The following is a 23,974-nucleotide window of genomic DNA, read 5'->3' as shown; positions in this document are numbered from 1 at the left end:
TTTTTTTTACAATATGTATATTTGACATGTTGATATGACAATTTTCAATATGCTGTGCTATTGTACATACTGCTATTGATACATATTAGGTACCCTCATTATCTTTATTCATATTTATACTCTGGACAGCAGACGTTGGGGCTGTGCTTTCAGTCAGATGTGAGATAAAACAGAGTTTTTAACCTGCCATAGGTACAGAGCAGGTTCTTATACCAGCGGGTTTGCCCCATGCCTCGTCTTTTGTTTACCTTGATCTGAGAACCGACACACTGACCTTCCCTTTGGAATGAAAACACTCTCTTTTCTTTTCGACAAATAATTAAATTGGTTAATAAAAGTCTGAACTCCTGGCAGAACAGTGAACAAAATGCCCGGGGCCTTATGAGAGTCAGTTGTCACAGCAACCGGCTGATTGATATGCTGTTGCAGATTGTTTGGGTCTTGAATGTTTCAACAGGACGAGGTGCTGAAAGCAGAATTCACATCGTGACCAGACCGTGTGGACTCTTTTTGGATTGTCTGATCAGTATGCAAGACTGATTTGGACGAATCATGACTGAAGATGGATGGGTGATTACTAGGGATGCACTGATACCACTTTTCTAAAGGACAATCACAAATAGGAGTACTAACCTTTAGCTGCTTGCCGATACTGAATACCGATACGAGTACTTATTAAATGCCATAAAGCCTAATATATACTCCATACGTAAATGATTTGCCAAGGCTTTGCGTTGCTGCCAACCACCTCCGCGCAGCCGCTGTGTCGACGTTATGTGCACCTCCAACAGCCTTGAAGGCTCCAGGATGCTACTGCGTCTACAGTACACGTAGCGCAGTGCGTAGCATCTATCATGCGTAATGTAGACTGTAGACCGAGGGAGCAAGCTCGCTGTGTGCCGCCACACGCTCCACATGCTAATGAATGTATCATCCATTCATCCATCTTTTATACTGCTTATCCTGTTCAGAGTCGCGGGGCTCTGAAGCTAGTCCGGCGTACTATGGGTGAGGGCTGGATACACCCAGGAGGAAACCCACGTACGTAGTCCACCCAAGTGGTATTTGTAGCCATGAGTCATACTTTAATCATGTTAAGCATGTAGCATCGCGGGTGTGTGAGCCTCGAAACTCTTTAGCATGTAGCACGGCTCGGCGCTACCGTATTCACTGAGCAGTGAAACAAATTAGCGGCATCAGGCTAACTTCTGGTGATCAAGTTGCTGGTGTTGTACGAACTTGCTTCCACCATTTTGGCAGAAGACAATTTACAGTGTTATTTTTGTCATTCTCATTGATATTAAAGACTCTACAAATGGCGGACCTCTCTTGCCCTTTCTTGCAGACTTGCAGGCGGCGTTATTGACTCACGACCTCACGTAATAGTCGCCCGGTTGTATCAGGGATCTTTCACGAGCATGAGTACTCCATGAAGAATCTGACCCGATACCCGATACTGGTATTTGTCGCACAGAGCAGAAAACCAGGTTAGCTTTGTGAACACTTGCTGTAGACACAATATGAATTTCCCCCATCTTCAGCAAGATGGTTTGGATGCAACAGATCTGAGCTTGACATTTGTGAAAATGTGAGTTCACACACCCACTTTGAAAGCTCAAACCCAAACCAATTATATACTTAATCCCTGCAAGCCCAGATGTCTGAAATCAGGGCAGATTCTCTTAATTGGTCTACGATTGACAAATTAAGCATGATTAGTTTTTTTGTTTGTTTTTGTGACAGCTCCCACAAATTAACAGCCATTTGCGACATTCCGTAAACCATATAGCAGCACAGCTAGAGGGTTACTTGTAATATAGATAATATAATAGTGTTTGAAGAGTGGAAGCATCACAGCTTTGTTCCCTCACTGTAATGAATCCAGCAGTGTTTAATATGCATCTGTTTCACAAAGAAACATTCATGGGATTTTGTTTAGCATAAAACCCTGTTACATATCACTATACCAAGAAAATGTAAGTACTGGATTGGAAAAGTATCTGCATCACGTAGTTAGATGGATGCATATTGTAGACTGTTGTAAGGCTGTTCGAGGTGAGCGTACCGCCGACGTAGAGGCTGTGCGGAGGTGGTTTGCGGCAAAGCAATGGTTTTTGCATTTTGGTTGCATATGCAGAATGAATTAAGCTTAATGGCGTTTAATAAGTAGCCTGCTCATATCGGTACTTGGTGTCAGCGATAAGCTAAAGGTTACTACTTGTACTTTTACTCGTTCTTTCGAAAAGTGGTGTTGTTGCATCCCTAATGACGTGTGTGTGTGTGTGTGTGTGTGTGTGTGTGTGTGTGTGTGTGTGTGTGTGTGTGTGTGTGTGTGTGTGTGTGTGTGTGTGTGTGTGTGTGTGTGTGTGTGTGTGTGTGTGTGTGTGTGTGTGTGTCCATACAGAGTCAAAGACACAGCGAGACAGAACGAGACAGACACTGGCAGACTAACAGACATACATCTGCCCGTCCCCTCGGGCCTTTTAAGGACTATTACGTCCCAAAGAAGATGGCTGTGTGATAAAGACGACAATATTCCCTCTAAAAAGAAAACAGGCATGTCATTTCCTCCTCGAGCAGAACAGCAGAGTGTATGAAGGGCAAGATTTATGCCGACCAAATAGAATCACCACTGTTTTTACTCGGCGCTGACTTCTTTAAGGAGCATCCATTTGGAGCGGCTCAGACTCGGTATCAGGGCACTTCATCTGTGTGCACCACACGTCAAACACCCTCCAGCCAGTGTGTGTGTGTGTGTGTGTGTGTGTGTGTGTGTGTGTGTGTGTGTGTGTGTGTGTGTGTGTGTGTGTGTGTGTGTGTGTAGTCACGCTGCAGGCATGAAAGTAGGCTTGCTGCAAGGGGGCACTGAATGAGCAGATGGATGTAATCAACAGATGGTTGATATGGTGTTTCTGTGCTTGTGCCCTTAAGACATAGGGTCTGTATGTCTATTGAGTTATGAGTGTGTGAGTGTATTATGATTATATTTTGGGGGGGGGGGGTTTCAAGCCCATTTGCTAAAGTTTCGCACTTTCACGTGCAGTGAAAGCTTTTAACAGCAAAGAGGGGGCAAAAAGTCCACAGAGTGTATTTCAGCAGCGACGCTCAGTCACAATTTTAAAAGCAGAACTGATGGAAAAGACATGGGGAGGGGGGGTCTGCGGATCAGGTGGGTCATCTCCCAATCATATGGTTGCAGTTTGATATCCATCTCTGCTTGACGGGTCCCTGAACAAGACTTGAAGTTTCACACACACATTAACCCTCAAACATTTCCTGAATGGGAGAAGACACGAGTGGCTTTGCAGTAACAAAAAGTGTGCTGAGGAGCTTTCTGTCATCAGATCAAATGAAAAATAACAAAACCATTTAGCAAGACCTTGTGATGTAGATTAAACAGGATTCTTCTGCAGGCTTTCACTTCTTTTAAATCGGTAGTCACATTTACACCGTTTTCATTATTACTCAGTATAACAGATGGTAACATTAAATTTTCAGGCTTGAACTGGTGAAAGTGACTCCAATTCAGCACAGTAAAGAACAATAACCAACATGATGTATTATTCTGTAAACCAGTGGTCTTGAAAGTATGGGAAGGGCCTCTCCAATGAAGCAAAAAAAAAGGATCCAGGGCCATTTCGGTACAGGAGTTTTCCAGAATAATTTATTTTTGTTTGAAATTCTGAGATAAAATCCTGATTTAATTTTTGAAAATGTGGACAATAAATATGCTAATTAGGGAAGCACCGATACCGACACCAGTATCGGGTATGATACTGCACGGAGTACTCGTACAGAGCATGAGTGATGTCAGCGGTTTGAAGAGTCTTTACCATGAATGAGAATGATTAAAGTAAGACTCCTTCTCATTCACCTCCTTTTTATGTTTTGCCAGAACATGATTTAGTCGGTCTTACTTTTGTCATTTTCATTATTTTCAAAACATCTCCAAACCGCTGACATTGCTTGTGCTCTCTCGTCTACCTGCCGTTTGCCGAGTACGAGTACGGGTATGAGTACGAGCACGACCACTCTGTGCATCGTCGGACCCGACAACCGATACTGGTATAGGTATCGGTGCATCCTTGCAAATTTCAAATACTAACTAAGGCCTATATTGCACTTTATCTACAAAAATGCCATTCACCACATTTCAAGCACCAGAGTCGTCACAGCTTCATGCAAAGTCTTCTTACCTTTCATGCCGAACTTGGATCGTCGTCCATACTTGTTGATGACGAGGGACAGGACAACCAGCATCACACACGCAAACCCTGCCAGGCCCACTGCTGTGGACACCTGGAAATGGAAGTGTGTAGGTGGGATCTTACTTTTTTTTTTAAGGTCAAAGTCTGAATATCATTTGTCTAATTGTAACTTGCTGGTAATACAAAGGACAGATTTAGGATTAGAGTTAGGATTTTTTTCAGACTGATTTTATGATTTCAGAAGAATATTTTTTCACGTCTTCATTTTCTTGTACCATCACCGCTGATGAGAATCCACAGTATTTTGAGCAAAGCAAACGGATCTTCTCCAGAATGAATTATGGAAACCGCAGCTCTCAACTGTCTTCTACAGGTTCTACTCTTACTGTTTCTCCATTTCCACTTCTAACGTACTGCAAACACTTCTTCACAGATAATACCAAAGGTCAGAAGCATGTACACACAGGCGAAAGAGGAATAAAATCTACACATGAGACAACCCAGGTCTCACTGTGTTCTTTTTTCCTTTATTATTTACATGTTGCATGCACTTTTGGTCGATAGTCACTATATATATATATATATATATATAAACACTCACCCCAAATGTGTCTTCCCCAGGTTTCAGAGTCTCTGCCGTCGGAGTTACTGGATCAAAAATACAAGAAGCTTCACTAAGACACGAGCTTTGACATGTAGCAAAGCACATCTTTCACATTCACGAAGGCTGCGTGCCAGAATTATAGTGTGTGTTGTGTTTCGGTATCGCTCACACTCGTCAGAGCAAACGTCAGTGTTTTGCACAATCCTTTGGTAGATCAGACCCGCTGTCTTTACTTTTAGCAGCCACTTCGACATCACACAGTCGGAAATTAATTTCCTCTCTGTGATGGAAAACAGTTCAGCCTCTGAGGCAGCCACACCGCCCGTGGCTTTATGCGTCACCCATGATTTAATTATCTGTATTCACACAATACGCAACTACAAATAGTAGCTTTTTTTTTTAAATAAATACATGATTAAGAGACTGAGTCATCCACCAGGGCAAAAAACACATTGTACATGTTGACTCTGAAGTCAGGCAGTCAAACAGGGTGAAGCTCTGTGGCTTTCAGGTCAGCGATCTTTAGCAATTAACATTATCATGGTGCGTGATGAATTTATTCATCAGGAGGGTATAAAACCTATGTGACTCATTCAATTCTGAGGATCTAAAACAACTTGTTTTCAACCATCCCGAAACCATAATGACATAGACAAAAAGCACTTACCGTAATCATAATCTGGACTGGAATAGTCTGCTGGAAGAGAGAAAAGGTCCTGTAAGGTATACCGTACAGAGAGGTGGAAGGACAGCAGCTAAAAGGTTGAACAGCCCAAAATCCAACAGCAAGCTTTTGGGTCCTCGTGTAACTTGGATTCTTTTTCGTATATCCACTTGAGTACATACTGTATATATCCATTCTTTGTGTACATCGTTTGCCTATGCCAATAAGATGAAGCCATTATAGAGCAACTCTAAATCTATTCGTCCCACTGCAACTTGCATTTCAAACAAACCTGCCATGTCTCTAATTTCTAATTCTATCCCAATCTGAATGTTGACTCAGTATGTGGGAAAGCACATCTAATAACAAGAATATTCTATTTGTAGTGGCTTACCATCAAAGGGCTTGTCAAGAAAATGTCCATACACAGTGCTGGTGGCCACACCCAGGTAGTTGGTGGCTTCTAAAGTGTAGTTGCCGTTGTTATGGTGTGTTGGGTTTTTAAAGGTGAGGCAGCCCTCGATGTCGTCCTGGTACGTGTCCATATCAGGACGCACATAGTCAGTGTGAGAAATCTCCTAAATGGGAAGTGAAAGAAGAGCAACAAAACAAACGGTGATCAGCGTGAATCCTTGAGCGAATTCAGAATCCATTTTTCCCCTGCAAAACGTTATCAGACACTTTTGTTATCAAACTGTTCAAATGGAGGAAAACACGCATGTACCTAGATATGGGCAACCGTTGATTAGTTTCACTTTGAAGGCTCTTACTTCTTTTTGTTTGCTTGTTTTTGTGTGAGATCGCTCATTATGGTTTCTAACAACATACCTTGTCTTTGTAGAACCATCTGATGGTCGGGTGTGGTGAACCGCGGACAGTAAACTCAATGCACGTGTCATGACGGCGTTCTGGCTCTCTCAGCTTCACAATGACGGGAGGATCTGAAGGGCCAAACAGAGCAGAAGCGAGGTCACCTCTGCTCTCTTCGGATGCAAAACAAAACCCTGTGTCCACTGTGTCTCGTTACACTTCTGTTGTATGGCTTTGTACTGCATGCAAATATACACACGTCCTCGTTGTTTATAAGATATGTCACACCGCAGGTAAATATCCTGCAAACATGAGAAATCTGCGAGATGCCTTAAAGATGTACAGCTAACTATATGCACCAACACCACTTTTTTTAAAGGACGAGTACAAGTACTAACATTGCCGATACCAAGTACCGATACAAGACCTTATAAAATGCCATAAAGCCTAATTCATCCTCTACACGCAGACAATATGCAAAAGCTACGGATTGGCATGAACCACTTTTGCACAGCCTCTGCATCGCTGCTACGCACATCTCCAACAGCCTGACAGTCTACAGTACGCAGAGGGCGGCGTGGAGCATCCATCTACGCACTGCGCTATATGGACTGTAGACTTTAGACTGAAGGACTGAGCTCGCTATGAGCCGCCACACACTCATGCTCGCTGTTAATGAGTGTATCAGTCAGATTTTAATCTTGTTTAGCGTGACGCATCGCCAGTCTGTCAGAACCAAAACGCTTTAGCATGTAGCATAGCTCAGAGTTTTGTGCTGAGCAGTTAAACTAATGAGCAACATGGGGCGACCTCTAGTGGCCCAAATGTCTCCGGTGATGAAGTTGCTGGTGTTGTCTTACTTTCTTCATCCGGACATTGCTGGTTCTCTCCAGCGTACCTGCGGGCGACGTTGCTGAAGCATGACGTCACGTAATACTCTCCTCGGTGTATCTGGAATCTTTTTTTTTTACAGTACAAATACTCAGTACTGCGCAGTGCAATATAAGACTTGATACCAACTACTGGTATCGGTGCATGCCTACAGCCAACAGCTGACTTGAAATGAGTGACATCGACGTCAGCCTGATTTTATATAATCAAATGAACTCAGTCAATCCTGCAGTTTATGGACAAAGACCTGTTTCAACTAAGAGTTGTGAAAAAAATCACAATTGTATATTAAACACTTTGGAGCCCCATTACAACATAAAAGAGACCAAGTAGCTCATGTGAGTTTTTAAAGATAAACTTGCATCTCGACCCAAAACCTCCATCTGATGCTGCTGCATGTAACGTTAAAAGGTTCAGTGAAGAAACGTCTCTGCACCCCTTAGTAGACGCTCATTTCTTATTATTTTGCATTTGTATTTGTTGCTGTAAAACACTATGAATTGTCCTATTGCTAAAAGTTGCCTCTTCATACAAACAAATACGCCCCCCCCCCCCGCCCCAAAACAAAGGAAACACTCCTAAATTAGAAGCATCTCCGTGTCCATTTCTCTGAATTATGTACTTATAGTATTACTCCATCGATTTGTGTGTGTTGCTCTTATTGTGTTTCTGTTAAATGAACGTTAAACACTGTGAGCATGCAAACACTATTTGTGGTTTGCAGCAGTGTGATCGTCTTACACCACTGAACTGTAAGAAACTCGAGCCGCCGCTGACAACCCGCTCACGGAAGCACCACAGAAGGAATGTGTCTCCTCACATTCTGTAATTAATTGTGCATTAATTTATTATAACAGCAATCAGATATTTGTGTCGTCTGAAAGCAGCCTGGTTATTGATACCAGCGCGGTGCCCCAAGAAGTATCAAATATAAAAATAAGGAAAATACATGTATTAATTACTCATAGCAATTATAATCAATTATCACGCCTACTTGAATTAGAGCCCCAGGAACACACAGGGTGTTTAAACACCCAGGAGAGAGCTGGTTATTTTCTCCTGCCAGTGTCTCAGTGTGACTGTCTGAGCTGTACCGAGCGAAACCTTTGGCCACGGAGCTTTGTATTAACATATAGCCCGTTTACATGGCAACGATTGCAACTGAAAATGCCAAATTTTCATTACAGTGCTTGAAGTCACTGAGCACGCAACTTTTTGAGAACGGCTGCCAAGGTGGAACTTTTCGATAATACTCGGATGAAAACACGACTGTCTGGAAACGCTTGGGGGCCAAAGACGATACGCTGCTACTGCACATGCGCACCACGGCCGTGGTAAATAGTTCTTATGCACATGCATGAGTAGATGGTCAAGAAGAAACACGGCGGCCTCCAGAATGACATGACTCAGAGTTCATGTTGGTAGTTTTATAGTTGATGGTATCCATGTTGTTCATGTTTAGAGTGAATTGTTTTTTGTGGGCATGTGTGTGGTTTCATTACAAAAACAACCAACCGCACCAGCTTGTGGCCTGGCATGACTTCAACACTTTGCATTAGACATATATTAAATAACTGTTTTGGGTACAACCCAACAACTTATGTGTGTGTGTGTGTGTGTGTGTGTGTGTGTGTGTGTGTGTGTGTGTGTGTGTGTGTGTGTGTGTGTGTGTGTGTGTGTGTGTGTGTGTGTGTGTGTGTGTGTGTGTGTGTGTGTGTACTTACAGTGAACCGTGAGCTGAACAGAAGCGTTGGTTATGCCCACTATGTTGTTGGCAGTGCAGGTTAGCAGGAAGTTGTTGTCTCCTCTGCTGACATTTGCCAGGGTGATGTTGATGGAGTGGATCGAGGTGTTTTCATAGACTCTGGACTGGAAAGACAACATGAACGTGAGGCCGATGGTGGGCACACGGCAGGGGTATCTCCAGCATCAGCAAACAGAACATTAGTTCAGTAGCCCTATTTAACTACTCACTAACACAAAATATGTTATCAGCTCATCATATGACAGTAACCCAATAGATTCAAGTTGGTAGACGTCACCAAGAAAACAGGTTTTCTGTCTTGATTCTCCTCTAAAACTTAACTCCCCGCATAAAATAGAATCGATCATATCACCCCTCGGTGTCTTAGAGCAGTTTTCAGATCAGAGTCTCCTCAAGTCTCTCATCTTGACGAAGAATACTTTATGTCACAAATACAATCAAACTGGGACTCTGCATTTAACCCATTCCTAGGGAGCGGTAGGCTAAACTGAAGCAGTTCAGGTCCAAGGGGACTTCTTCAGGGAGCCACGGTGGAAACAGTAACCTGTCAACTGTGGGATTCAATCCTGCAAACCTCCAATCACAAATACACGGCTGTGTGTGTGTGTGTGTGTGTGTGTGTGTGTGTGTGTGTGTGTGTGTGTGTGTGTGTGTGTGTGTGTGTGTGTGTGTGTGTGTGTGTGTGTGTGTGTGTGTGTGTGTGTGTGTGTGTGTGTGAGACTCTTTACGTCTTGTGCAGTGATCGAGCGCATGCCGCTGACCAGCCAGTCCACCTCGGGCAGTGGGGATCCAGAACCGTTGCAGACTGCTGTCACTCGGTCGCCTTCCACCACCGTCAGGTTGCTGTGGCTGACGCTGATCTCTGGCAAGTCTGTGAGAGAGTCACACAAGATTCAACTCCATGGAGGCATGTATGCTAATTATGCTAAGCTGCTTTACCCTGTTTAAAAAAGTAGTAGGCATAGAAACTTACATTTTTTTATTTATATCCCATTTTAGCTCTTGACTCCTGCATAACTCTATACAGTACATCCATCCATCTTTATTTCTTCTCAGTCCACATGAAGTCATGGGGACAGTATAGAACAGGGGTGTCAAACTCAGATCCTTGAGGGCCCTGCATGTTTCCCATGTCTCCCTGCTTCAACACAGCTGATTGCAATGAGGTGATGACCTATCATGACATTCAGGTTGCTGCGGCCCTAGAGGATCTGAGTTTGACACCCCATGTGTAGAGAGTAAAGAAGCCTCTGTCCAACACCTCTGTCCGACACAACTTCCCCCAGTTGTTCTGAGGGGGGACTCTAAGCTGCTTCCAGATCAAACAAGAGATATAGTCTTTCCAGCGAGTCCGAGGCCGACCTCGGGGACGTCTGCCAGTCAGACGTCCCCGGATGGCTGAGCTCCTCAGGCCACATTTACATATACCCGGGTATTTGAAAAAACTGTGACTTCTCTGCGTTTGGGCCGCGCATTTACACATAAACGCAGCTGCAACTCACCACAAACGTGAATGATTCCTGAAAACTCCGGCCACAGTGGAGATCTGGATAAAATCCATGTCTGTGGTTGCATCTAAAGGGGATAGTTACGTCACAATTCATGACGTCATGTTTTTTCTCCAGGATTCTGATTGGCTATCGTGGCTTCATGCTTCTGGCTACACTGCCTCCTTCAGGTGTGCTATGCTCATAGCAGCTCTGAACCAGGTGTATATGCGGGTCCGCGTAAATTAAATTTTTTTTTTTAAAAGGTAGAGGGTGAAATGCCCGTTTTTGTAACAACCCAGATACGTGTAAACGTGGCCTCAGTCGGTTACGAACAGTGACGCTCGCAACCCATTGGATAAAACACATTTCTGCCGCTTGTACCCACGATCTCATTTTTTCAGTCATGACCCAAAGTTCATGACCATAGGTGACTGTGGGTGTGTAGACCGGCCGGTAAACAGAGAGCTTTGCTGTATAGCGCAGTTGCATTACTGCAGCCACCCGTCCAAACCTGCGGCCGATCTCATGATTGTAATTATCTGGGTCAGTACAACACTTATTTGTAGTTCAGTGTCGATATCGTCGATAGGTGGCTCACCAGTAAAGCCAAAAGGTTTTTGTTGTTTGCAAGACATTATCAATGTCGGGTAAACACCTTCAATGTTGTTTTTTTTTGTTTTTTTTTATCTTACCACAGTTGCTGATGTTCATATCCTGCAGCAGTATCTCATTGACGCCGTCGGTACAGTACAGCTGCTGGCTGCTCAGCCCCACTTCTCCTCTCTGTTGCCATAGTTGCAGCCAGCGAATCTCACAGCCACAATTAAACACCACCTCCTCTAAATGTCTGGAAAGAGAAACATGAGTTGTGACTCCATGAGCAGGTGTTATTTATGACATATTGAAATGTAAACTGAATGCCAGGTAAACATAAACATGTCAGCCGTTATCAAAACTAACAAAAGCACATCAGCAGTGGGTCTGATGTGGGTTGAAAATACTATGACTCAAACGCAGGCTGCAGTCCTGGACTGCATGTAAACACACAGTTTGCGATTACACACTCAATCCCAAGTCATTTGATGATGTTAGTTTGTTTTAATCTGATGAAATCAGTTAGCCTTGTATGCTGAACCTTATATTAAGGAATCAGAATAAACAGCACATAAACATCAGGTAAAATGTTCCAGTCGACTCGTTTCATATTTGAATAGGGAGTCCATAAATTACTCCTTGCATCAGGAAGAATAAATAATAATGATGACTTTTCTTTGATAATATTTGAAGGTTGTACAAATTTTACAATTTAATGCTTGGAAGACAGCTTCACTGCAACAAAACATTTCACTCCATTTCAACATTTCATCCCTCCTTATCTCTCTTTAATTACTCCTTGATTGTTTCCAGTTGTTCCTCTATGTTTCCACGCTCCCTGTTCGGACATCTGTGCCATCCTCCGGTCTTGTCGTTCGGCAATTTGTCTCTCTGTGTCGTGAGTCGATTTTTGATGCGTGGGTTTAGTCATAATAATTACAATACGTTATAAACATTAACAATGGTGAGCACACAGAGTTTTGTATTTGCAGATACAGAAGATTGATTGTTATTACATTGACTCCCAACTTTAAAACTACCATGTCCCAGGACAATATGGACTCGGAGTCATGCCATTGTTGTTATTATCCATTTATTGGCGTATGTGTGGAAGAACTATTTACTCAGGCCGTGTTGAGAGTTTCCAGAAATTGTAGTTTTTACTAGTTTACCCGGCAACAGAGCCAGAGTGTTTTCAAATTCCATCAAAAAGTTGCATTTTCAGTGGCTGTGAGCACTGTGAGCCAACCAAAAAGCAACAAAAGTTTTGCGTTTTCACTTGAAATTGTTGCTGTGTAAAATACTGCATCAAAAAGGTTTTCATCGTTAGTTTTCTCACAGGTGAGTTCATGTTGCCCCTGAATTCTGAGCAGTGTGGAGAGGTAGTGCTGAGCCGGGTGGGGAACCTTGACTAATCAAGTTCAGGCCCGGGTTTTGATTGGTGGAACATTAAGTGGAGCTGTGTTGCTGTGGCCTGATCCCTCATTTGACCTCTTCCTCACCTCTCAATTTTAAAGACATTGCAGTGACACAGAAGCTTTAGGGCATCTACCATCTGCCAAGACAACGCCTACAACCACCAACCAGACGGGGGGCTAATAATGAGGGATGGTTATGTAAGTTCTGATTGCAAATTGAATCATTTGTAAAACTGTAAAAGAAACAAAAGACTGAAAATGTATAAAGGGGTAGGAAACATAAGTTTTACTTCAACCTACTCCTTTTCGAATTGTATGTACAGTATATTACTTTCTTTTTATTTTTTATTTTATTTATTTTTTAATTGCATTGTACAAATTCGAAATAAAGACTACTACTACTACTACTACATGGTACGCAATATTCCTATTCATAATTGTATTGATTTCTCAGGGATATTGCAATCTGTCACTCTTAGTTGTCAAACAGAATATTGTAGTGCTTATAACTCTATAAATTTTGTATTAGTGTGTTGTTTCCAACTGTCATGTGACACATGGGTGTTCTTGTGCCATTGAGTCTGATCATGACTCCAAGACAAAACACTCTTAACAGCTACAAAATGTAAATTTGTCCTGGTAGCATGCAGCCACCATCACTTACACTTTACTATTTCTGCATGACAAAACATCTGGGCCTAAAACTGGTCAAGAAATAGCTCACAAGGAATAAGATCCCTTCTCCACAGAGCAAGAGGAAGAGTGAAGCTGTGCGACGCATACGGTTACAGTCAATGAGCATTAACGCCAATTATTTCCTGAGTGGAAGTGACAATCCAAATCCATCGGGGAGTGTTGCATAAAATGAGTCACTGCACGGGGGTGGAAAAAGTGGAGAGTCATTAAAAATGACAGCTCAGATCTTCACATATGAATAGAACTAAAGTGTTGCTCTCAAACGGGTGATTCATAAAAACAGTACACCTGTTTGTGTGTAGGCTCAGCCACATTGGGAGATGTTTTCACCTCCAGGTGGAGCTCAGTTTATCTGACGACAGGCAGAAAATTTTATTTTTACTCCTCCAACAACAATCTACTTAATCTCTGAATCTACCTGACCACGGAAGTGTTGTGAATTAGTTTGTGGTACAGATGGTTTGTTTCTCATTAAAGTGGGTCAAGTAACCTCTTCGCTTCAGTAAGGTTGTAGGAGAAGATGGTTAAGAAACATATAAGGCCTCGTTCAAGTGAAAACGCATTGTTTTCCATTTTTGTTTCAAAAAGATTTCACGTTGACGAGGCAACGTTCTGAAAACGAAGTCCGTCTTCACGGAAATGGCAGAAACACTGAAAACGATGTGATTTTCACGTTGGACCACTAGTGGGTGCTACTGTTTGTATTTGCAATAAAACCACACACGAATGTGTGCAGAAAACAATACGCTGTAACCGTGGTGCGCATGCGAAGCAGCAGAGATTCCGCTATCTGAACAGCCATGAAATTGAGCGTTTTTCAAACGTTCCACCAGGGGAGCCAAAAAAGGTGCATAATCTGTGGCTCCAAGCATCATTGTTGCATAAACAAACGTGGCGAAAGTGTCGCGTTTTCACTTGAAATCATTGCTCTAAATGACTTAAGTGACACATACACACAACAGGCCCAAAGAATATACAGACTTTGTGTGTCTGACAGAAATACCATCAACCTTACATGATCATTATCATGTAAGCTCTAAGGAAAAGTAGATATCTGTTCTTCTTTGTCTTGTCTTTTGAATGTCAATAAACATCATCTGATACAGTTTTCATTCCACCAAACCGTATCACCCGGAGAAAAGTGTCTCAAAAGTAGGTCAGATTAATCAGCTGCACTGGAGGAGTTATGAGGGACATTTTAAACTGATGGTGATCAGAGCAGCTGAGAAGCGGTTTGCAGACATAGATAGGAGAGGGAATGATTACCGACAGAGAAGCATAAAGGCAGAATGAACAAAACCAGAGCTGTTATTCTTCTGAAGGCATGGAAAGTCTCCAAAGATTCATGTTAAATCCAGTCGGGGCTGGTGGAGAATCACGCAGTGCAACTGGACATCTGTTTTCAGAACACTGCTGTGTAAACCTTAAACTTGAACCTGGAAACTTTACTGAAATGAACAAACAAAAACAATGCATATTCACTTGAAACGTTGTCGTGCTAATGGGGCCTGAGAAGCTGCTCTCTGTACATTCTGAGCATTTCCGTCCTGATAGATATTCTTAAATGTTCATCTGTTCGCACATGTTCAATTCAACATGTACTAGTCATTTATATAAAAAGTTACTGTTTTATTCCACAAACAAAAGGTTCGCAACCCCCCCCCCCCCAAAAAAAAGAGCCATGTTGTCTTATGTGTAGACCAATACAGTAGCTGTTTTGTTGTTAGAGATAATCCATGTATTGATAAAATGAGGGGCTTGAGTGTAGTGATGGCCAAATGAAGCTTCATGAAGCTTCATGAACCATTTTCTTTATTGTCTGACTCCACCAGATGGCGCTCTTCGTTTGAAATTAGAGACTGAACGGGAGGCAATGAAGTGTGTTTTTAAACATTTGTTGAACAGACAGTGCCATCTAGCGGCCCCAGAAAATATAGACAGTGGTTCATGAAGCTTCATTTGGCAATTACTGCTTGAGGGGTATGAGTGTGTGTGCTCACATTTGTGTGTAGGAGTGTGTGTGTAGATATACAGGAGGAAAGTACAGTTAAGCAGCATTGAGGGAAACACTGTCAGAACATAATTCATTGCAAATAGATTTTTTTCCCCATTTTCAAAACTTAATTTCCTCTTTTCATGAAAATATCTTCATTGTGTTCCCTTTCAGCAGCGAGCACCATAAAAGTGTACCAGCAGGTGACCCGTGACTACGTCTGTTGTGTTGTTTTGTTAGAGAGGGATAAAGAAGGACCCTGTCACAGATTGCTTCACTGTGGACTGACCTTTTCCTGATCCACCCACCACATCAAGTCCTGACTCTGTATTAAGCATGCAAGTCCTGTGTCGGCCATGTCAGCATGAGCTATCTCGGGATACCACTTTGATAAAGGATGAGTACATGTACGAGTATTAACCTTTAGCTACTTGATGTTACCGAGTACCGATAAGAGTAAATGCCATTACACATAATTTACACTCCATACGCAAACAATAGGCAAAGGCTATACATTGCTAGAAACCTCCACACAGAGTCAGCACGATGCCACGTTCACCTCCAGCAGTCATGAAGGCTTCCAGGCTGTGTCTACAGTACGTTTAGGGCAGTGCCTAGTGTCTATCTAAGCACGGCGCCATGCGTACTGTGGACCAAGGGACCGAGCTAGCTGTGTGCCGCCACACGCTCCAGCTCGCTGGCAATGAGTGTATCATTCATATTTTAATCATGTTTAGCATGTAGCATCGCTGTTGTGTGAGACCTAAAACTCTATAGCATGTAGCATGTAGCACACCTCGGAGCGAAATTCTCCTGATCCACTGATCAGTTAAAATACTGAGAGACAAACGGCGAACTCTGCCTGTCCAAATGTCTCTGATTAAATTGCTGATAGATAGATAGATAGATAGATAGATAGATAGATAGATAGATAGATAGATAGATAGATAGATAGATAGATAGATAGATAGATAGATAGATAGATAGATAGATAGATAGATAGATAGATACTTCATTCATCCCCATGGGGAAATGATGTTATAAGAAATAGCTTTCACCTCCTCTTGATATTTTGGAATAACATAATTTACAGCCTGTCTACGCTCTACGTTTCCCATTCTTAATAATTTGTGGCCATTTCTCGATCTCTCTTGTCTACCTGCTGCTGACGGATGATGTCATGTAATACTTGCCAGGTTGTATCGGGGAGCTTTTTATGAGTATGAGTACTCTGTGCCCCATCGGGCCCGATAGCCTGGTATCGGTGCATCCCTGGAGCTAACTAGCTCACACTCATCTTTACTGCGCCGCACTCCACAACCAGACAACAGGAGCAGCAGCTTGAAGAAAGAAAACAAAACAGTGGGCTGCAGGATGCCTGCCAGCAGCCACGCACCATCAAGTCTGCTTTCTCACCAGTTCGTGACCTCACTTCCCATCAATCAGCATCCTCAACTCCGGCTCCTGCACCTACCTAAGCCACTTCACCACATGTCTCTCAGCTAGAAAAGTTTTCTGGAGACACCAAGGACCGAAAAGCCTTCGTCTTTCAGTGTTTGATGTCTCTGTTAACACTTTGCAGGGCAGAAAGAAATCTGCTTGTACTGTTGCGTCAGAAAACAGCGACTGATTGCCTTCTCGACTGGAAGTCATAGTTAACAGAAACGATCGGCCACCCTGCCCATGTGAGTGTTTTGGGTGTTTTAGGTGACGTCCCTGCTCGGATGTTTTTATTGGATTACCATGTTAGCCATGTGGAGATCATAACATCTAATCTGATTCCTTGTCCTGCAAACCTAAATATCTTGAGTTTATTGTGCCTCAGAAACCTTAACTCCCATGTAGACAATGACCTCGGGGGTATTTTGAACTAGGTCCTGACATTCATAGTACTTATCGATTCCTTCCAAATTCTGACGATTCTGCTACCGTCAACAATCCCAGAACGTAAATATTCCTTTTGTTAAGAAACTACGCTACAATCTCATCAGACATATAGAACAATTAGGATTGACATTCAGTGTAAACAGACTTTAAATAGAATAAACCCTCCGTTATATCATTTACGATGCTCAATATAAGCAGGGGTGTCAAACACAAGGCCCGGGAGTCAAAACTGTCCCACAAGAGACTTCAATCCAGACAAAATTGTAAAAACTTCAAAGACAACATTTATTTTTTTAACAAATTTCCAAAGAGTGGTGGACACAACACAACACTGAGACCTGTGCTGAGGTGTCGGTGATGCTACCATGAAAGCTAGAAAACGGGCATTAGCCTCAAAGCCATGCTGTCAGGATGTGTTTGTAAAAACACCCATAATGCAACAGCTATACGAGAAGTTTTTTTTATATTTCACTGTATTTTGCACCAGAAAGTTTCATTAAAATTGGCTTCAAGTTGAGATTGGTGTCATTTTCTGTAGTAATTGTTTGGCTTTGTGATAATATAGACATTTTACCACGTGTACTCTGCACCTCAAAAAATAATTCTTTAAAGTTTGGATTCAAAGGCTAGAGTGGCCCTATTTTACCGGTCCACCATACTCAGGATGGAGTTGGGTTGTTTGCGGCCTCTAAACTAAAGTATGTTTGACACTCCTCTACTAACGGTCAGGTTTGGAAAAAGTTTTTAATTGATTGCCCACTGAACAGATGAACTCACTCCCGACTACGCTCTGTGTGTTAAACACTGCCTTAAGCCTACAGTTATTCTGAGGCCACATTTGCATCGCAGCCCTAGTAAATAGTTCTTCTGTACATGCATGAGTAGATAGACAATAACAACAACACTGTAACAGTGTCATGACTCCCAGTCCATGTTTCCCTGGGACTTAGTAGTTTTATAGTTGAGAGTCACTGTAATAACAATCCAACATGGTCGTCTGTCCATATCAATGTCTGTGTACTCACCATTATTATTGTTTATAGTGCTGCAATATTCTTTTTTTGTCGTTTGTCTGTATACAGATGTCGTGCAGTGGCTGTACTGGCTGCAGGGATGTAACAGGAGAAATTTCAACTTACAATTCTGTAAGCTGCAGATGCTCAAAGATCCGCCAGGAGAGTGTGGCAAGCATAGGGTTCTTGGACAAGTTTCTGAAAGAAAGAATGACACGTGAAGAGAGTTAAAAGTCATTAAACACAGGGAGGACATCACAACCCTCCCTGTAATCACATTATATGTTTGTATCACAGTTAGTACTGATGTCATTTTCTGTTATCTTCTCGCCCTGTTTTGAATGACACGGACACTGAGATGATAAAACAGAGGAAAATACAGTTTTACCATCTTTAAAATATGATAGATTTCGACGTGGATTCCTCATTGATCATAAGGCTCTCACAAAGGATTACTTTCATGTGCAAAAGATTTCAAAATAGCATCATCATGACAGCAACAGAATAACAACCATAAAAATTGTACTACACATTCTATCAACCTCTTGTTCGGGTACATTTGAAATATTTTTCAGGATTTCGATTCTCACTTAAGACAGGAAGGATGACGTCGATCTTTGACTGCATGGACTGACTACCGTACATTATCGCAAGTTAGCACAGCATGCTAGCTGTTCTAAATGAAGTCAAAGGGAAACAGTAGTTTCTACCAGTAAAAGTGCAAAAACAAACCATGAAATGATCTCAATCTGTTGAGTAGGCACTCTCATCTCTAATACACATTTATCAAGACTATTTCAGATAACAAAAGTTATGTTCGGAGAAGTTACTTGGTAAGAATTATAACCTGAATACAGCCACCAAATGATTCTCCACAGCGTTCGAAGTTACGGTAGCTATGAATATGGGCTAAATGATTAACTGATTTTGTTGACAAGTTGCCGGCTGAATGCAACTTTTGACCAGTTTGCAACACTGCAGATTCAAAATTAATTGTTGTCCAACAATTGTACAAACATCCTATGCTTCCTATGTTTTTCTCTAAAAGAACAGAAAGGAAAGCAGTCACACTGAATAACAGTGAAGTACACACTGAGAAGTTGGAGCTGAAGACAGAGGAGGACAGAAATAGAAAGCAGAGAGAGCAAAGGAAGACAAACAAACAAACAAGAGTTGAGACTGACAGCAGCGATGGGAAAGATACTCTCAAAAGAAGAACAAGAGCAAAGCCTTTTCTTTTTCCAGTTACCTTCCAGTCTGACCACTAAGCTAAGGGAAGGTTACAAACTGAATGAATCAAATTAATAAGGAGCTCTGTAATTAATCAGATCACATATCAATAATTAATCCATTAAGCAGCATTTTTCAATGAGAACTGATTGATGAATCAATATGATTTTGGAGTTTGTTTTATTTTTATGCTACTATTGTCGACAATTGTGTGCTCTTTCAATATAATGTTAGGAATAACCTTAACATTAAGTACATTGTCTGTGCTGGCAACTATCTGTTTGATATTGAGGCAACCATTGCATGCATCCATTGCATCTGTATAGGAGCATTCACCGGCAAACGCCAAAAAGAATGCTCTTGAATCAATTTGGTGATTTTATGCCAGTCTGACCCGGTTTGACGCAGTTCCTGTTGCGCTGATCGTTTACAGCTCAATTTGGCGCGACCCTGTTTTCTCTTGTTCTGAGATAGCTCTCGTCTTGTCACACAATCTTGGGATTTCCTTCTGTGTTTATGGCGTGCCAACCTTTCCTGGTTGGTAAGCTCACGTAGAGCCTCATTACGGATTACCAAAGGCCATCAGATCCCGAGGATGGGATGCAGGCAGGACAATATCTTTGATGTTTTTGGTCACCCTCCAGGTCTCGACACCTTTGATGTTGCTATTAAAGAGTTTCAGTTTTGTGTTAAGGCTGAAGTTTCTGGATCTCCAAATTGTTTTAGCAACAGAAAAGCAGATCTCGCTTTACCAATTCTTGCCTGCATGTTTTTTTGAGAGCCACCATTGGTAGAAATCACTAGATCGGTAAAGGAAGGGCTTTAAGGGCTTTGACGCGCAAAATGCCATTTTATTCATATATACAAGTAATAGTGTCAGAATTGATGTCAGCTGTAACCTTGCTGGAACAAAACAAGGCTGTCTGGCCTGATCCCTGGGTCTCGTTCTCTCATTCCACTCACCTCTCACCACACTCTGCCTCCTTCAAACGCATATGTTTGTTATATACTCCCCTGGTTGCATGTTTTCTCAGTGTACAACAGTTTCCTAAGAGACCATATGACTGGAAGGTTAAGTGATATCTCCAAACTGCCCACAGGTGTGAATGTGTGTGTGATTGTGCGCCTTCCTGTGTTTGCACCCTGACAGACTGGCGACCTGTTCAGGATGTCCCCTGCTTTTCTCCCAATATCAGTAGAAATGAGTTCCAGTACATCCTGAGACTACGTTGGATGAAGAGGAAATATGAACTAGATTTGTCCGCTCCCTGACTGTCCTCATTGGTAATGCATTAACAGTCAGAGTCACTCTCATTTCAATCACAGAAGAGATCATTTTCAAACTATGTGAAACATTTTGGCTTGATTTCAACACTGATCATAATCTGCAGAGGTACACTACGTGTGGGATGTTACACTGCGAAGGTCACGTAATTTAAACAGCATCCATCAATGCCATGCTTAACCCAAATGGGATGAGACTGGCAATGTGGAGAGCAAAGAAGCCCAGGCTCTTCTGTCCTTCACAACTTCTTCCAGCTTTTTTAGAGAGAGGCCAAGCAGCTCACAGGCAAAATAAGAGATGGAGAAGAATCTCTCCAGCAGGTCCAGGGCCAACCCAATGGCAGCTCTACTTCAGGCCTGTTTGAGTATTTCTGTAAAGAGAGATTTCTTTAAAAATATATATTATGACTCGTGATGACCGATAGCGAGGCCAGCGTGTGGCGGCACACGGCAAGCTCGGTCCCTCGGTCCACAGTCTGCAGTCCACATAGCGCAGCGTGTAGATAGATGCTACGCACTGGCTTATATTGTAGACACAGTCGTATTCTGGAGAATTAAAGGCTGTTGGAGGTGTGAGTAGCGTCGATGCAGAAGCTATGCGGAGCTGGTTCACAGCAACGCATAGCCTTCCCATATTTTTTGGATATGAAGTATAAATTAGATTTTATGACATTTAAGTGCTAACTTTTAGCTTCTTGCCCATACTCGAACTTAAAAAAAAAAGGTATCTGTGCATCCCTAACTATGACGGATGCAACAAATAGAAATCGTGCTGGAATAAATATCTTCATGATTTGCCAAAGGAATAGTCCCTTATAGTACAGAAAGAAGAAGAAAGTAATATCATTGCAACCAGGGCTGCATGACATGATCATGTAATGTGCAATAATGTTAGTATATAAATAATGGTGCGATTTATGATAAAGGAAAACACTTAAGTAGTCGTGCCCTGAGATTAACTTAGATGACAAAGCTCACTGTAAATGTATTTTTTCAACTAGTTAATCACACCATTCTTGGAAATAAAATGTGATTAATCGCACTTTAGAATTCTACCATTTTTAATGCATGATGCATGTAAACAAAATTCATCTCAGTTAGGTCAGTTTATTCTCTTACATGGAGTGGACATGTTGATATCGTAGTAGCAACATATTTGTGATATACAGTATCATGCAGCCCCAGTTATCACAATTTGAACTTTACACACTTCCTTCCTGACTCATGAAATCCATGATCGAAGAGTCATGAAGGCAATAAAAGGGAGACGTACTTCGATATCAGCGTGGTCTCATTACTGTATTTCTATGCTTCAAGCAGCATGTTCGATTTTAACTAAGTTGCTTTTAGAAAGTTAATCAGTAAACAGAATAGGTCGTCTGCTATAAGGATAATGGATTGAGCGCTGAAGCGTGCCGCATGGGGCTTTGATTCATTCTGCCAAGAAAAAATAATTACAATATCTCTGTGCCTGCGTTCACTGCTGTCTGTTGAAGCTGCTCCTAAAGCACTGAAACAGAAAACATTCAGCGTCCATTTCAATTTAACAGAAGGTTAAATGAAGAGTATGAAGAGGATGCTGCAGAGCGTAAACTAACTGCTATGTAATATCACAATTAATCCAAAACTATCTGAATAGATTACAAGAACTGAGCAACAAGAGTTAAAGAAATGCATTTTCAGCAGACTGGATGATTGTATCGGTGTGTTTACGGGTCTCATCCAGAACGCTGCATCTTGTGTGTAAGAGGACTGACTTCAAAATCGGACTCCTTGTCTATAAAGCTTTAACGATCTCGGGCCTAAATACATCTCAGATTTACTTGTCGAATATGAAACATTCAGGCCCCTGAGGTCTTCAGGAAGAGTTTTACTAGGTGTTCCCAGAGTCACAAGAGACAAGGTGAAACAGCTTTTAGGCCCTGTTTACATGACAACGCTGCTCGGAGCTACTGAAGATGCAACTTCTTTAAATGGCTCACAAGGTGGTACTTTTTTAAAACGCTCAGGCTCCGTCCTCGTGCAAACGGGTGAAAACGACACTTTTTTTCGGAAACGATCGGGCTCCGTCTCCGTCTAGACGGCGAAAGCACTGCTACTACACACAAGCACCACCGCCGTGGTAAACACAGCTTCTGCTCATGCACAAGTCCACAAATCTGAGTCTCACTGACGAAACGAGAGCCTCTCGACTGTGCAGCTCCGTCACGGCGCAGGGTGATCTGAGCCAGACGTCACCCAGTCTGACGCCAAAGCAGAACCAACATCACAGAAAACACATTCGGGACTTTCATTTGAGAGGCGTATTGTCCCAGTGGGGAAATACCAATAACTGAAATGCTAAATGATCTCCAAGAGTTTGAGTTTACATTAATTTAAAGTCACAAGGGACACATAGTGACAAAGAGTTGTGTCGGCTATATAATGTACGCAGATAATCTGGGTTAAACTCCCGTAGCACGGATACGATATTTATATTGGGTCCGATACTGCACGGAGTACTTGCACTTGTAAAAGCTCTCTGATAAAACCTGGCGAGTATTACATGACATCATTCCCTCAACATCGCCCACAGGTACGCAAGAGAGCACGAGCGATGTCTGTGGTTTGGACATCTTTAATATTAATGACAATGACAAAACTTGAAGACTACAATTGTGTGTGTTTTTTTTTTTTTTACAAAAGCAATCGACAGCACCAAACAGACAGCATGAAAATGACATTGTTTTCAGGGTTGCCCCATAAACTGACATTCTGATTGTCCAAATTTATTGATACAGCACCATTCAGACACAAGGCAATAAGGAAGTAAATCTATTTGGAATCTGAATTCATTCATAATCTGTTCCTATAAAATGGTTAATCTGGAACAACGCAAACGTTGTGAAGTTGATTGCTGTGAAACGAACCTGTATTCTGTGATAGTCTCTCTGGTATGGTCACATATTCCTTACATTTGATCTCAATTGGCAATCAAAGCCCGTCTTTTCCTCTTTGCTGATGTAACAGTGCTTATTATTCGTAGCTGCTGAGATCATGGCCCTCATCACTATTCCACTCAGGACAATGAGAGAAAAGAGAGAGAGCAAAGAGTGTACTCATTCCATATAAATGATTAGCCTGCAGTGAAGCATTGGACCCTGACATAAATAGGAGCAGCGCTCTGTACAATCGCTTCAAAATGACTCCATGTTGTTTTCTTTCTTTCCCTCTTTGGAATTGGAAAAAAACAAATATGGATTATAAACTGAAATTCTCCTCCTGCTGTTTATCACTGTAGCGGCCACGGAGCTGCATGCAGCTGGTGTCTGAAGTGCAACAGTTTCCTTGAAACTTTTTTTGAAATGAATCGGCTTTTTGAGTGAAGGAAAAACTCGTCGGCCAAAACAGATACTGGGGATGCATAGAGTTACATAAAGGAGCACCA

The 23,974-nt window shown here is 42.1% G+C and overlaps 1 protein-coding gene across 1 annotated transcript in view; it reads right to left on the bottom strand.

Moving 5' to 3' along the window:
* Nucleotides 1-23,974, bottom strand: part of LOC308116518 (NT-3 growth factor receptor-like) — a gene marked incomplete at its 5' end in the record, with an annotated part of 62,119 nt that overhangs the window by 15,874 nt on the left and 22,271 nt on the right. The window contains 9 exons of the mRNA XM_080474767.1: nt 4,197-4,299; nt 4,810-4,856; nt 5,480-5,509; nt 5,871-6,054; nt 6,305-6,417; nt 8,902-9,046; nt 9,671-9,813; nt 11,125-11,279; nt 18,160-18,231. Coding sequence (XP_080330893.1) covers nt 4,197-4,299; nt 4,810-4,856; nt 5,480-5,509; nt 5,871-6,054; nt 6,305-6,417; nt 8,902-9,046; nt 9,671-9,813; nt 11,125-11,279; nt 18,160-18,231 — 992 coding nt within the window. The remainder of the gene's footprint in view (nt 1-4,196; nt 4,300-4,809; nt 4,857-5,479; nt 5,510-5,870; nt 6,055-6,304; nt 6,418-8,901; nt 9,047-9,670; nt 9,814-11,124; nt 11,280-18,159; nt 18,232-23,974) is intronic.

Source organism: Lipophrys pholis (genome assembly GCF_963383615.2).
Source record: "Lipophrys pholis genome assembly, chromosome: 11".
NCBI classification, from domain to species: Eukaryota; Metazoa; Chordata; class Actinopteri; order Blenniiformes; family Blenniidae; genus Lipophrys; species Lipophrys pholis.
Note: the sequence above shows the minus strand (reverse complement) of the source record. Positions and strands in the feature narration are given on the sequence as shown.